This window comes from Phodopus roborovskii, unplaced genomic scaffold, assembly GCF_943737965.1.
Source record: "Phodopus roborovskii unplaced genomic scaffold, PHOROB, whole genome shotgun sequence".
In the NCBI taxonomy this organism is placed as follows: Eukaryota; Metazoa; Chordata; class Mammalia; order Rodentia; family Cricetidae; genus Phodopus; species Phodopus roborovskii.
Window position 1 is genome coordinate 17,539,425 of NW_026126418.1, and position 14,399 is coordinate 17,553,823.

Consider the following 14,399-nt stretch of genomic DNA (forward strand, 5'->3'; position numbering starts at 1 on the left):
GTAGAGGCAGGAGGATCAAGATTTTGAGGCCAGCTTGGGATAAAAATGGTCATTCCTGTCTGTACAATGATGTCATGATAGTAGCAAATAGAACCTTTCAAAGCAGTAATAAAAACTATACACTTTGTTTTAGATATCAGTGGTCCTCATGCTAGCCATATTTATCAATTATTTAAGAAACTCAATGATGATGATAAATGAGAAGGAGAAACTGGATCAAAGAAATGTCATGTCATTTAAGTGAGACAGCACTTGACCACTTTCTCAGTTCATAGACACACCTTCTGAACAGAAAATCCTCAGATATATCCTGTTATTTTCCTTTCTTTTCATAGCAGGTATGATTAATTCAATTAATGTAAAAACTATATGTTTATACTATTATCATTATTCTTTTACAGTTAATTCACTATAGTTTAGTGGTTATATTTGCTGGGTGTTTTGTACAGTGACTTAAAATGATGTGGTTTAATTTTCTTATTTAGGGTAAATAAAACTCCATTTGGACATAGCGCCATAAGAGAGTTCTGGCATGTGTGCAGCCATAGTGCAATCACTTAAGACTGTGCTATTCAAACAAAACAAAACAAACCTATCTGGAATTGGTTGCATATTCATTCAATTCAAGTACCTGGAAAGGAGAAGCAGGGTAATTAGGAATTCAAGGTCATATATATATATATGAGATCCAGTATCAAAAATGAAAACAATTGATGAAAAAAGTCATGCATTTGAAAGAGAGCAAAAAAGGGCATATGTGCTTCATTGAATGGAGAAAAGGAAAAAGAAAATGATGTCATTATTATCTCAAAAATAAAAGGAAAATACTAAAAAGAAAAATACACCAAACCCAACAACAACAACAAAACCCAATACACTAAAAATGCCAGTGAATCCATTCTCTCTAGATATTACTATTAGTCTTGCAAATGGCCCAAGTATTCACAAAAAGTTTCACTGTGTTATGAACCATTAGGGAAATGAATATAATAGATAAAAATAGATGTCATCTCATATATTTTAGTACAGTTGCTGTTAAAATGCAGAAGGTCTGGACTTGGTGGAACCAGCCTGTTATTCAAGCATTTGGAAGATTTAAAACAAGATCATAGTTTCATGGTATATCCCTTGTAACCATAAAAAAGCACCAAAATATTACATAAATTGCATAAATCAAATACAAAGTAAAATGAATGTTGGTGATGGCGTGGAGAAAGAAAACCTGTGCTCTCTTCTTGGGGATATTGATTCATGGGTTATTATGGAAATGAGTTTGGAAAAGAAAAAATGATGAGAGGTTAGCTAAGTTCAGTTCATAGTACTCATGTCACAACTCCCTTATCTGGACTCTATGGACATCTACTTTCACACATATGCAAACTCTCATGTAATAAAACATAATTAAAAGTAAAATCTCTTTTAAAATGAAAATATTCATTATCAAGAAATCCTATTTCTATGAATTTAGACAAATAAATTTTGAAAGTATTTCAAAGAACTATACATGTACTTATTCAGTTATATTTTTGATAATCAGCATATGAAAACACTTACATTTCTTGCCCTCAGGAAATAAATAAGGACAATGTGATATTCAATGACACACTATTCAACCTTAAGGAAGATACTTAGACAATTGCTACAATGTATATTGTTAAGCTAAATCATATCACATGCACAAAAAGACAAGACAATGCAATATTTCAGTTTTGTGCGATGTTTAGTAGACTTACAGAAGCTGAGCATAATGCTTGTTTGAGCTTGGAGGATAAAGGATAATGTGAAAAGCTTAAGTTTTAATATTTAGGAACAATGATTATATATTATAACTATAATGACTAATCTTGGTTGTAATCTTGATTACAACTGGGATCAACTAAAACCCAAGTGGTTGGGCATACCTGTGAAGGATTATCTTTATTGGATCACATTGAGAAGAACCACACTAAATCTCAGACATACCTTCTGGTTCAGCTTTCATAAAAAGACATAGAAGAAGCAATCTTTTGATTTTTTTGTCTGCTGTTCTTACTCTTGCTGGGAAGTTCCTCTATCCCACTGCTGAGGCATTCCTTCTATAACACTTGAAACTTTTTCTTTGGGATTTCACATAGACTGAAGACCAGCTGGAATATATAAAATTGTGGACTGAACAATCAGATTCTTCTACTTTTCATTAGGATATAGTGATTGTTGGACTTCAACCCCCCCATCTATTATATTCATTCAATCCTTTATGTTTTTCTAGAGAACCCTGACTAAAACAATATTTTACAACATTATTTACTCTTTGCAATTATTTATAACCATAAAAATTCCTTAAAGAAATAATCACCAGAAGTGTATTATTGACTTACTTATAGTGACCATTTCACAGATTATATATTTACCCAACTATCAGTGATATGCTTGAAATACATGTAATTAATACTTTTCAATTTTACACCAATAAAAAAACCTAGAAGACTTGAAAGAAAGTAAACAATACTGTTGATTCTTCTAAAATATGACTACATTCAATGTCACTATATGGAGTTTACATTTCTTTGTAGAAATATTTGTCCATAGAGTATATTCCTGTAGAGATATACAGATTAGATTACTAGATTTCTAAACAATTGGTTAAAATCTAGTCATATTTTTGTTATTAATTTATAGCTGAATTTTTACAGATATTTATTGTAGTTGAGTGAGATCCTTTGAAGTGTGTATCAATCTGCATTATAGTATAATGACTGCAGCATCCATTTTAGTGATTATTCTTTGAGGTATCTGAAATACATAGAAAAATCATCCACTTGTATTCTCTTTCTACCCCTGTACTCAAACACAGTCTACCAACTGGCCTCTAAAACTGTATAAACTTGAACATTTTCCCCTTAAGGAACATCTCTACATTTGAATTAAGCCTTTGGTAACTCATTCAAAATTAATATTCCTCATGTTTTTGTTGTGGGATCAATTATCAACATGGAAAGTATAGGTTAATCTATATCTCACTTTAATTTTTATTTTTATATATGAGATTTTATACATACTCTTTTTGGTTCAGATTAGGCTTTATAATTTGGTAATTTGTCCTCAAGTTGTTCACTCATGATTGTTTTCCTCAAAGGTTATGTTTCCGTAAATCTATAATGGTTGTCCATGGGAGCATCTCTGGAGATGCATAGCCTATGTTCAGAATTACAAAGTCCCAATGAATCTAATTAGAGAAAAATCACCATTGGAGATACAATGGTGTGATAGTTTGTCATTATGTGCTATATAAAATATCTACAGACTTTGTTCTCCCCTTAGAGTATTTGTCTATATCAATATTCATGTTGCTGTGTTTTCAAAATCTGAAATGATAAACCCAAATAAGAATGATAGAATACAGATTCAGACTATTTCCATCCTTCAGACAACCTGAGTTCAACTATACCTACAGACTAGTATACCCAAGATTCCAGTATTTTATAGGGTATTTCATTAGTTTAGTTTTTGTGTAAAACATAAATTATAATTATTTATATTAAGTATTCATGCTCTCTAGCAAAATTCACCTGTGTAGCCTCAGGATGCATATTTAATATTTACTATTTCAAGAAAATTTTTCAAAAGAAAGATTTCAGATTTATGTGTTTTAAATCAATACTAAAATTTTTGTAATTTCAAAATATTCAATTGAGAAATCACAAGAACAAAAGGTTTTATTTTATTTTATTTTTTCTGAAAGACTGCTCAGTCAGAATTATTGCAAGCATGAAGGTGGAAACAGTTCAAAGTCATATTGGTGCTTGTGTCATTTTTCTCTATCTTAAGAAGAAGAAGAAGCAATGTGTGATATTGTCATCATTTGGGACCAGTAATTGGGAACCATGCTCCTGAATCTGGCCTGAATGAATATGCCTTTACATAGGTAACTAAGGATATAGACTTATTTGTAAGGGTCTTTTAAATTTTGTCTGTTAGGTTGTGATAATCATTCCCGTTAAGGGTCCATTGTGACTATCAAAATGTATGCAGATCCATATAAAACTGTAATGCTTTAGGATGTTTTAATGTTATAAATTTCTGAAATATGTTTTCCCTATTACTGTTTTAACAATAAATTTCCAGTATAACTATTTGAAGGATCTTAAACTTGACAGGAAGTTGATAGTGTCAACTCAGATTTTCTCTTAGCATTGTTTAATATGTTAAGTAATAGAGGAGAATGTAGCACTGCAGTAGCTGAATGAGGGGATTTAAAGAAACTAGCATAACCCTTAAGCCTGTTGCTACTTCAGTTGATATAAATAGCAGGACGAATAAGAGGAAGGACAAAACAGGTATTAGGCTTAGTGAAGTGAGGAATATACAAAGAGCATAGAATAGAGGTAGGTGCTTCCTTGAGAGTAATGTGTGGCAAGAGGGTAGATTTTTTTTTTATGGACACATGTAAATGTGATGACAGAATAATGCAATATAGGGAGAACACTGATGATGTAGTAAATGGAAGGGGGAATGCAAGAATAGTGTTCTTGACAGTGTTAAAGAGGTGGGTTGGTGAGTTGACTCAGCTGGTAACAGTGACTGCCATGGAACCTGATGACTTGACTTTCATCCTCCTCGAGGACCCACATGATAGAAAGAGATATGACTCCTGAAAATTGTTCTCTGATCTCTTCCTGTGTGTCACAGCATGTGTAAATGTGTGTGGTATGGTGGCTGGATATATGAAATCAATACTGCACCTTTCTTTCTCTCTATTCCTTTCCATCTCTGTATTTCTCTCTCTTGATTACTTCCTCCTGACAGTTTCATCCTTTGACGCGAGACTCCTTGTTTCTCCCTGAATGAATAGTATAAACATAAATGTTTGTAACAAAATATATTCTTCCATAATTTTTGTATAAATCATTTATAAGAAATGTGTATCATATAACTTTATTTGTAATTTTATGCTTAATTTTGTTTTTTTAAGTCTCTTGGGAATAATTGTTATCCTTCTAAATGGACATTTTATAATTAATAGATTTTGTGTTCTATCTAATTATTAACATTTATTTTTATGATTTTAAATTTCTTTTGCTTCCTTTGATCATAAATAAAACAGCAAAGTGTTTCCTCATGTTCTATTACCTTGATTTCTTTGGAACAGATTTACAGGATACAACTGGTGAGGTGATAAATATTTGTATTTTCTCATTCAATATAGATTATCAAATTGTGTCCAAAATATAAAATTTACATTGTACTTCAGAGTGTGAAAATGTTCTTTTCAACTACACAAATAATTTGTTGTTGATTTTGGAGTTATAGACTCATGTTTGATTTTTATTTTCTACTTTCATTTAAATTTCAGCATCCTATAGTGTTTTTCATTTTCTACTAATGTATGAATTTCAGCATCCTATCATGTTTTTCACATATTTGGATATATTTCTATTAATTGCTCTTAACTATTAATTTTTTATTTAAAAGCTTTTTATATATTTTGATTTTTGAGGTTATAATACTTCCTATGTTGTCTTTTATTATTTTCTTGCATGCTTTGTTTTTTTATATATTAACTTGTTTTAATTTTATATTATATCTTTAATCCATGTTACTTTCTTATTGTACTAGTTATATGTCTGATTTTATCAGTTACTAGGTAGTTGTAAATGCTAGCTGTGACAACCCATTTATTTCACAATCTGTTCTTTTTCTGCATATGACTTTAATTTCTTACATCTCTTTCAAGTTGACTATAACATCACTGAGTTTGGAGACTTCTATTTATGCTATCTATAAAATCTAAAATAATATAAACCATGATCTCTATATCCTTATTTCCAGAATGAGTACAAATTATTAAAAATTTCATGGAGTCACTGACATAATTTCAAATAACTTGCTTGACTACTAACATACAAATACACAGAAGGACATATGGAACAAAGGAATAATGTGACTGAGTTTGTTCTCTTGGGCCTTACTCAGAGTCCCGAAGGCCAGAAAATACTATTTGTTGTGTTCTTGGTCATCTACATTATTACTATGGCAGGCAATCTACTCATTGTTGTGACTGTTGTGGTTAGTCCAAGTTTAGATGCCCCCATGTATTTCTTTCTTGGCTACTTATCATTTATGGATGCTGTTTATTCAACTACAGTTACACCAAATATGTTTATAGACTTACTCTATGAGAAAAAAACTATTTCCTTCCAAGCTTGCATGACCCAGCTTTTTATAGGACATTTATTTGGTGGTGCTGAGATTTTACTCTTGGTTGTCATGGCCTATGACCGGTATGTGGCCATCTGCAAACCCTTGCATTATCTGACCATCATGAACCAATGTGTGTGTGTTCTGCTATTGTTGTTGGCCTGGGTTGGGGGTTTTGTACATGCTGTAGTCCAACTTCTATTTGTATATAACCTTCCTTTTTGTGGTCCTAATGTCATTGACCACTTCATCTGTGACATGTACCCCTTATTAAAACTGGCCTGCACAGACACCTATGTTATTGGCCTCACAGTTGTTGCCAATGATGGGGCAATCTGTGTGGTCATCTTTATGCTGTTGCTCATTTCTTATGGGGTTATTCTTCACTCCCTGAAGAATCTCAGTCAGGAAGGGAAGCGCAAAGCCTTATCCACCTGTGGCTCCCACATCACTGTGGTAGTCCTCTTCTTTGTTCCATGTATTTTTATGTATGTGAGACCTCCTTCTACTTTACCCATTGATAAATCATTGACTGTATTTTACACTGTTATCACACCAATGCTGAATCCCCTCATCTATACTCTGAGAAATGCAGAGATGAAAAATGCCATGAAGAAACTTTGGACAAGAAAAAGGAAATAAAATGAATAAAATAAACCATAAAATGATGGCTGCTAAGAAAGGAAGTTAATCTCTTCAATGTTAATAACAATGCATAGTGAAAACAATTTTAGAGTGTTCTTCCTATGAACAACATGCATTTTCATGATTTCCTGAATTTGTAGAATGCACATTAAGATTGGGTAACAAAATAGTTCACACAGACTGAAGAGTTATGTGGCATAATTAGTACTGTAAATTTATTTTACTTAATATAAATGTCTTTTGTGTTTCCTAAATATATTTAATTGATTTTGAGAGCTGAGAAAGCTTATTACCAATTTTGAGGAATAAAGAAATAATATGTAGCAACTCTGCTCATTCTTTACCTCACACAGTATTAATAGCATATTAATATTTAAAATGTAACTTTTAGTTTTATATTAAAAATAGACCTTATTTATATAACTGTTGAAATTTATTAACATGCTAAAATTAAATATAAATAATATAGCAGTTTTAATATTAATGGTAAAGAGGCATACACAAAGGTTTATACAAAAATCAAAAATAAACAACAGAGATACATAGGAAAATGACAAAATCTGATTTTCACAATTGAAAAATCATATGAGCTCATCTGGTGGCTATTATGTTTGCTCTTATTATTTCATAATAATAAAAACAACTCATTAATGTTCTTGGTTTAGAATGTCTGATAGCATACTATTTTTCAATGTCTGTCTCCTTAAGAACTCAAGGCACTTGGAAAGAGATAGCTCTTGCCTTCCATACATAAAGATATCATAAACCATAGTTTAGGAGTTACAGCAATACAGTACAAAATTTAACAGCAGGTGTGTTAGAAAATATCATAGTCAAGAAAGATGTTAGGAAAATATAATTGAGAGAAAGAAAGCAGTGAAAATTTTCAGATTCTTCCGGGTACCATACTATACATCTGAAGATCAATCAGCTCTAGGAAGATGCTGTTTCCATAGAACTCCTGCCCTTAGTGATACACTGCTAAATACTGCCACTGTTATCCTCACAGTTAATTATTAGGAAACCCAGCTATCTACAGGAATGAATAAAAGAAGTTACCCATCCCCCAATTATCATCTGCTTTTCATTATTATAAGCCAAATATCAGAGATTGAACATTCAAGAGTAGGTTACTTGTAGAGTGGACCTTAAATCTAATCAGAGACTGGTTAGTTGATCAAACAATTTTTTGCCACTCTTGTACCAGCCTATCATGCTGGCAGGTCACTGTTGTAGATGATATGATTTGCAGATAAATTGCTGGTTACCTTTCTCTTCTGGTGCCACTCAAAGTACCTTTCAGTACCATGAACACTAGCCAGTAGTGGTGAGCCCTCTAGTTAGGCACCAACTTGATGTTTTCATGTTTATCACTCCTCCCTCTCTACAACTGGATTCCAGGACTTCAGCTCAGTGCTTAGCAGTGGATCTCTGGTTCAGGTTCCATTAGCTATTGGGTGAAGGCTCTAGGATGGCAAACTTCATTTTTAGCAGCTGAGTAATATTCCATTGTGCAAATTTACCATAATTTCATTATCCATTTCTCATTGATGGACATGCATGCTATTTACAACATCTGGCTATTTTGAATAGAGGACTCAGTGGGATGTAGTCACTAAACCTCTTTCCTCTGGGATTACGGAGCTGTACAGAAAAGGAGATTGAAAGATATGGGGGTGGATATCTTTAAGTAAATACTTTCTTTAAGATACAACAGAACTGATGCGCATATGGCATTACAGAAACTGTGATACCAATAGTGGTCCAAGCATTGAGAGGGGCAAGTGGATATGGCTCCCACACCCAACCCAGAAGCTATTTCCAATTGTGAACAGCTTGTTAAGGAAAAAAAAAATCATTTTTCCCCAAAGTCTTTACTTTTTCCACTCTCACAGCTTGCCACACTGGTTGATTTTGTACATTGATCTTCCATGTATAAAGTACATTGGATCTTCTGAGGGGCTCTAACAGGCCCATCATACATGAATGCTGTATTTCCATCTTTCCTATCCAAGTTCTTCTGTTCTTCCTACTGTTTTGAGTGGAGCTCTGCCTGGGGAGTGGAGGGAAACTCCAAAGCCCAAGAAATGGCAGCTCTAGGACCATGTCTCCATGGTATTTAAACCACCTCTTAAGGAAAGGCCTCTTAAGGAAAGCCCACATGATTTTCCAGTTCATTCTCCTTCTCTCTTCTCTGGGAGGCCAGGAGACCACCTGGGAGCTTTTGACTCATTACACCTGGACTTTTATTTCTTAATTTGGCTTGGTTAGATTGATTGCATTAGTGGGGAGAGTTAATATCGGGATACAGAAATTTTCATCTGGTATGTTTGTCTGGGAGGGCTTATTTTCTTCCATCTGCCCTTGGCCTTGTGGTGGAAAAACACCCCTCTCTCCCACACATGATCTCTATCAGGCTATATTGGTTCTTGTCCTGGTAAATTGCCCTTTCCAAGTCACTACCTTAGAAGCCCAGGGCCTCTTTTGATTTTCAGGGTACCTTGCCAAAGACATAGCTGTGCCAGGACCCTGACATGTTACTGTCCCAAGTCTACAATCTAATATGGCATGATCTGTATGTCGCTCAGGACTTCACTGTTACTCCTGAGGAGTAACATTGTTCATTTCAAAATTTAATTCATAGTATACTGAAATGAAATAATTGACAGCATGAATGCCCTTACAACTTCCCCTGACACTGACTCAGATCTTAATTACAGCCTACAGTCAAACAGTGCAGAATTTATACTACCTGTCTTTTGAAGAGCTAGAGTGCCAGCTGCAGAAGTCTAAAGTTCTGTGTTCTCTGGCTTAGTGCACCGTGCTACTGGGTTAGAGTGAGTGTTACAGAGAAATGCAATGCTGTACTTGGATGTTGGAGAAGGAAACAGGCATGTTCTCTTTCCTTCTGAATCTTCTGTTATTGCTTTATTAAATATTTGATAATTTAGAACTTATGTTTCATCAATCATTTCACATAAGAATTTTTCTTTTCATATTATAGGTTCTTTACATTACTAAGAAATCTCATCCTATCTCTTGGCATAGTTTCTATCCTCTAGGGACTTTTCTAGGGAAGAAATCTCTTTGGAAGAGATTGATGAATTTGAATTTGTTCCAAATATTCTAACAAATAACTCTATCATGACTTGATAGTTTCTTAACTTGAAGTAAGTGATGATGTAAAAGCCATAAGCTGTACCTGCACACATAAATGGAGGAATTGTTCTCTAGGTAGAATGACCCAAGGGCATTTTGAGCACTCCATTGCATCCAAGCTAGAGGCTGCCTTAATTGGACTATAGTCCTTGGACTAGCATGCTCTCTTGTTATATCTATGACTTCTCCCAGAAGTTTTTGTAAGAGATCTACAAGTAGGTTTCTAATTGGAAATGAAAACAAGTATTTCCTAGGAAGATGATACATGAGAAGAAATTAGAATTCTGCTTATACTTGTGTAAACTTTTACTTCATTTTCTTAGCTAAGACATTAAATTGAAACATGGCCTGGTAAACAAGAGGGCCTAAAATTTAGGCAGTTAAGTGTAAAGATGTCAGTTGTGACTCCTCATATCAGAGTAATTCTTGGATGTTTCACAGGAAATTATTAAGTGAACAATTGTGTGTTATTTTAATCTTACTAAATTTTGTCTTTTTATATTTGAGTTACCAAATAGAGATCCAGGTATCCAGGTATGGTTGATTTCCACTAATAAACTGAGATTTACAAAGCAAATATATATATATATATATATATATATATATATATATGTGTGTGTGTGTGTGTGTGTGTGTGTGTGTGTGTGTGTGTTTGTGTGTGTTTGTGTGTGTATGTGTATCTGTATTTATATCTACTGAGAACTATGTTTCCTATGAAATCAAATTTTTTCTACAACTATATATGTTTATTTTAAATGATTTTACATTATAAGTATTCACCTTACACTATTCTACCTCTCTGAAAAATGTAAATGAGAAACAGTGTGAAAATATTGAACTAGTAATTAATTGTAATCACTTCTAGAATGAAACGTAAATTATTTGTGTATTTTATTATCATACCATAGCTAAAGGTGAGATCTAACTACTTGGGTGAAAGAATCATAGCTTATATGGGCCCAGGACTACACACAAAATATTCATTTAAAACGCAACTAGGAATGAAAGTTAGATGCAACTCACTGTGATATCTTGAAATAAAACTAACATCTACAGACCATAAGTTGTCCCAAGGGGCAACTGAATTGAATAACAAATCTGCCAAAATACAAGTATTAATTGAAAAATATCAGAGTCTGTATTAGTATTATATTTGACTGTTATTAATTTTTTGTTTATCAAACAAACCAATCAGTTTACTACCTAATATTTTTCTTTTTGAGATATTGTATTTTGCACAATATATTTACATATAATTTGTTTTAGATATGTGAATTAGAAAAATTAGACATTTCCTCAACAATGCTACAATATGAAAGATACAATGTCTACCATGACCTTGACATTTATGTATGATTTTATAAATAACATGAGCAAGTTAGTTAGTATGGACTCAGAAGCAATCTCATGCTTATAACTGTACCTAACTGCTGCTGATTAGATAGACATTTAAAATTATTAGCATTAAAGTACTAGTGTGGTATTTTTGTGATTATATAGTTTATTTTGAGAAAATCAGTCTATTTTATATTTCTTAGTATAATGTATTTGCAACATTTCTGCCTTTTGCTTTTTTTCACCATAAACCTTCCCAATGACCTTCCTTGCTCTTTGAGATAAACATATTCTTAAGAACCTGTGTTAATTTTTTAAAAGACTTATCAAGGCTTTAATTTGGAATCATGTTGAGACTTGATTTCTTGTGGCAGAAATATTTGACAATTGACACAATAAACTTTAGTTAAATTTTTCGTATGCTATGTGAATACACGAATAATAATCATGAATGTCCATCTTACCAAAACTTGAACTGAAGTCTGAGGAGAAATGAACACATACAGAATAAAATATAACTCAAGGAGGACTGGAGATCATAATTGTATTTCTTATATCCTCCAAAAGCATGCCTTTATCAGTCTGTATTTTCAAGGATGGGTCTGTTGATTGAGCTATGAATGAGACAAGTAGAAGCTACAACATGGCTATCATCTAGTGAAATACCAGATTCTCTCTAGCCCCTGTTTTATGTTTATGTTACCCTAGTTATTACTTTTCTTATTTTTTTTATATCCTGGTTTATATTTATAAATTTTATATCCTGGTTTATATTTATATATTAAAATAATAGAGACTTTATATTTAATTCTCATTCATATTTCACAATACAGCTATCAGGATTTAGATTTTGCTAGAGTTTATCAATGCTCGGGGTACTTTATGTTTGCCTAAACAGAAGTTGGTAGTGTCATATCACTCCTGGGAAAATCATGAAACAGGGGCACAGAGAAGTTAATGTACTTGCTGATATCCAAACAGAAAGTGAGTGAACTTGGAAGTATAGCAGGCACACTGTAATTTCAGAGTCCATGTTATCTGCAGTGAAGCTATTTTTACCTGGGGTCTTTGTAGGCAATGACTGGTAAACTCAGAGCTCTTATTTGGTCAAGGCAGTCATCACATCCCTGTGACTAGTATATATCATTTTTTTTTCAAGTAATGTCATCTAACTTGAGGGTTTTTATTGATGATAATATATAAGAAAGAAAACAAAGTCAAAAAAAAAAAAAAAAGAAAAGAAAACAAAGTCAATGAAAGAAAAACTCAGGGCCAAACTATCAGCACTGTAGACACTTTGGAAAGAAAGCATTCAGATGTCATCTAGTTCAATCTTTTTATTTCTAATTGTGCAAATAGAAAAATATTAATATTTACACATCGATAATGACTCAAGCCCATGATTTTTTCACAGTGAGTTTAAATTTTCCCTTGGTTATGCTAATTTTTGGAATCTACACATGTTTCATTATTCATATTCTCCTATATGTAAATGTTACAAATAAGGAAATCTTAAGTATAAAATATTATTTCTTTATGTCTTAAAGTCACAATCCTCTACTTAGTATTTATCTCTTCAGTTTCTATTTTCATCAGTTTCAGTTTCACTGAAGATGTGCTTAAGAACAGAATAAATTCATGTGCTTTTTATAATATAATTGCAGATCCTGTTCTCCTGAGCTTCCCATTGAGGCACAATCCATACATATTTAAAAATGGGACAAAGAAACAATGTCACAGAATTTATCCTTCTGGGTCTCACTCAGGATCCAACTGGACAAAAAGCATTGTTTGTCATGTTTTTACTCATCTATATTGTGACCATGGTGGGCAACCTGCTCATTGTGGGGACAGTGGTTGCCAGCCCCTCCTTGAACACCCCAATGTACTTCTTCCTTGCTTATCTGTCAATAATGGATGCTGTTTACTCTACTTCTACATCACCCAAGTTGATTATGGACTTACTCTCTGAAAAAAAGACTATCTCATACACTGCTTGCATGGGCCAACTCTTTACTGAGCACTTATTTGGTGGTGCTGAGGTCTTCCTCCTGGTGGTGATGGCCTATGATCGCTATGTGGCCATCTGTAAGCCCCTTCACTATTTGAGCATCATGAATCGGAAGATTTGCATGCTTCTGTTAGTAATAGCCTGGGTTGGTGGGTTTGCTCACTCTTTGGTTCAAGTTGTTTTTGTGTCTAATCTCCCTTTTTGTGGACCCAATGTCATTGACCACTTTATCTGTGACATGTACCCACTACTGACATTAGCATGCAGTGACACTTACTTCATTGGTCTTACTGTGATTGCCAATGGTGGAGCAATCTGTATGATCATTTTTATTCTTCTCCTAATCTCTTATGCATTCATTCTAAACTCTCTTAAGAGCTACAGTCAGGAAGGGAGAAGAAAAGCCCTATCTACCTGTGGCTCTCACATCACTGTGGTTGTACTGTTTTTTGTGCCCTGCATTTTCATTTATGTTAGGCCAGTATCTAACTTTCCCATTGATAAATCTATAAGTGTAGTATTTACAGTTATTACTCCCATGTTGAATCCTTTAATATATACCCTGAGAAATTCAGAGGTGAAAAATGCTATGCAAAAACTCTGGTGTATAAAAATTAATTATAGGTGGAATAGGAGTGCATTCCCCTCACTGAGCACTTCTATTACAAATATTACATAATAAACAGTCAGTAGACTTTAATAAATGACTTTCTGATTTTCTCATTTCCTACTCAGTTCATACTTATATTTTTGTCTAACACTTTAAAAAAGTAAAAATTTTTTTTAAAAAAATTTAGAATGACTCATAGAAAATTCTGGAAGATTATAAAATAATTGTACTCATACGTAAAGATATAAAATCATTATGTCTTTGAAAATATTTTAATTGCATTCAATTTTTAACATGATTTATCACAAGAAAATATGCTTTTTACTTCAAGTTTGAAAAGCAAATATCAATAAAGATGATATCAATCAATACGCCAAGCTTGATGGGGCAAAGCACAAGAGGCCTCAATTTAATACCATCAACTACAGGCAAATAAGTAAAGCAAAAATTTGGAGAGATGGC

General features: G+C 33.1%; 2 protein-coding genes across 2 annotated transcripts; both read left to right on the forward strand.

Annotated features, from left to right (window-relative positions):
* Positions 1–5,898: 5,898 nt before the first annotated feature.
* LOC127222291 (olfactory receptor 4A15) lies at positions 5,899–6,819 on the forward strand. Its single transcript, XM_051184302.1, has one exon. The coding sequence runs from the start codon at positions 5,902–5,904 to the stop codon at positions 6,817–6,819; it is 918 nt and encodes a 305-aa protein (XP_051040259.1). The 5' UTR covers positions 5,899–5,901.
* Positions 6,820–13,028: 6,209 nt separating this feature from the next.
* LOC127221821 (olfactory receptor 4A5) lies at positions 13,029–14,006 on the forward strand. The gene has a single exon (XM_051183815.1). It carries the CDS (start codon positions 13,032–13,034, stop codon positions 14,004–14,006), a length of 975 nt encoding a protein of 324 aa, XP_051039772.1. The 5' UTR covers positions 13,029–13,031.
* The last annotated feature ends 393 nt before the right edge of the window (positions 14,007–14,399 follow it).

Bases quoted from the DNA above. Each gene is read 5' to 3' on its own strand.
- LOC127221821 (XM_051183815.1), top strand. From the start codon at position 13,032: ATGGGACAAAGAAACAATGTCACAGAATTTATCCTTCTGGGTCTCACT.
- LOC127222291 (XM_051184302.1), top strand. From the start codon at position 5,902: ATGGAACAAAGGAATAATGTGACTGAGTTTGTTCTCTTGGGCCTTACT.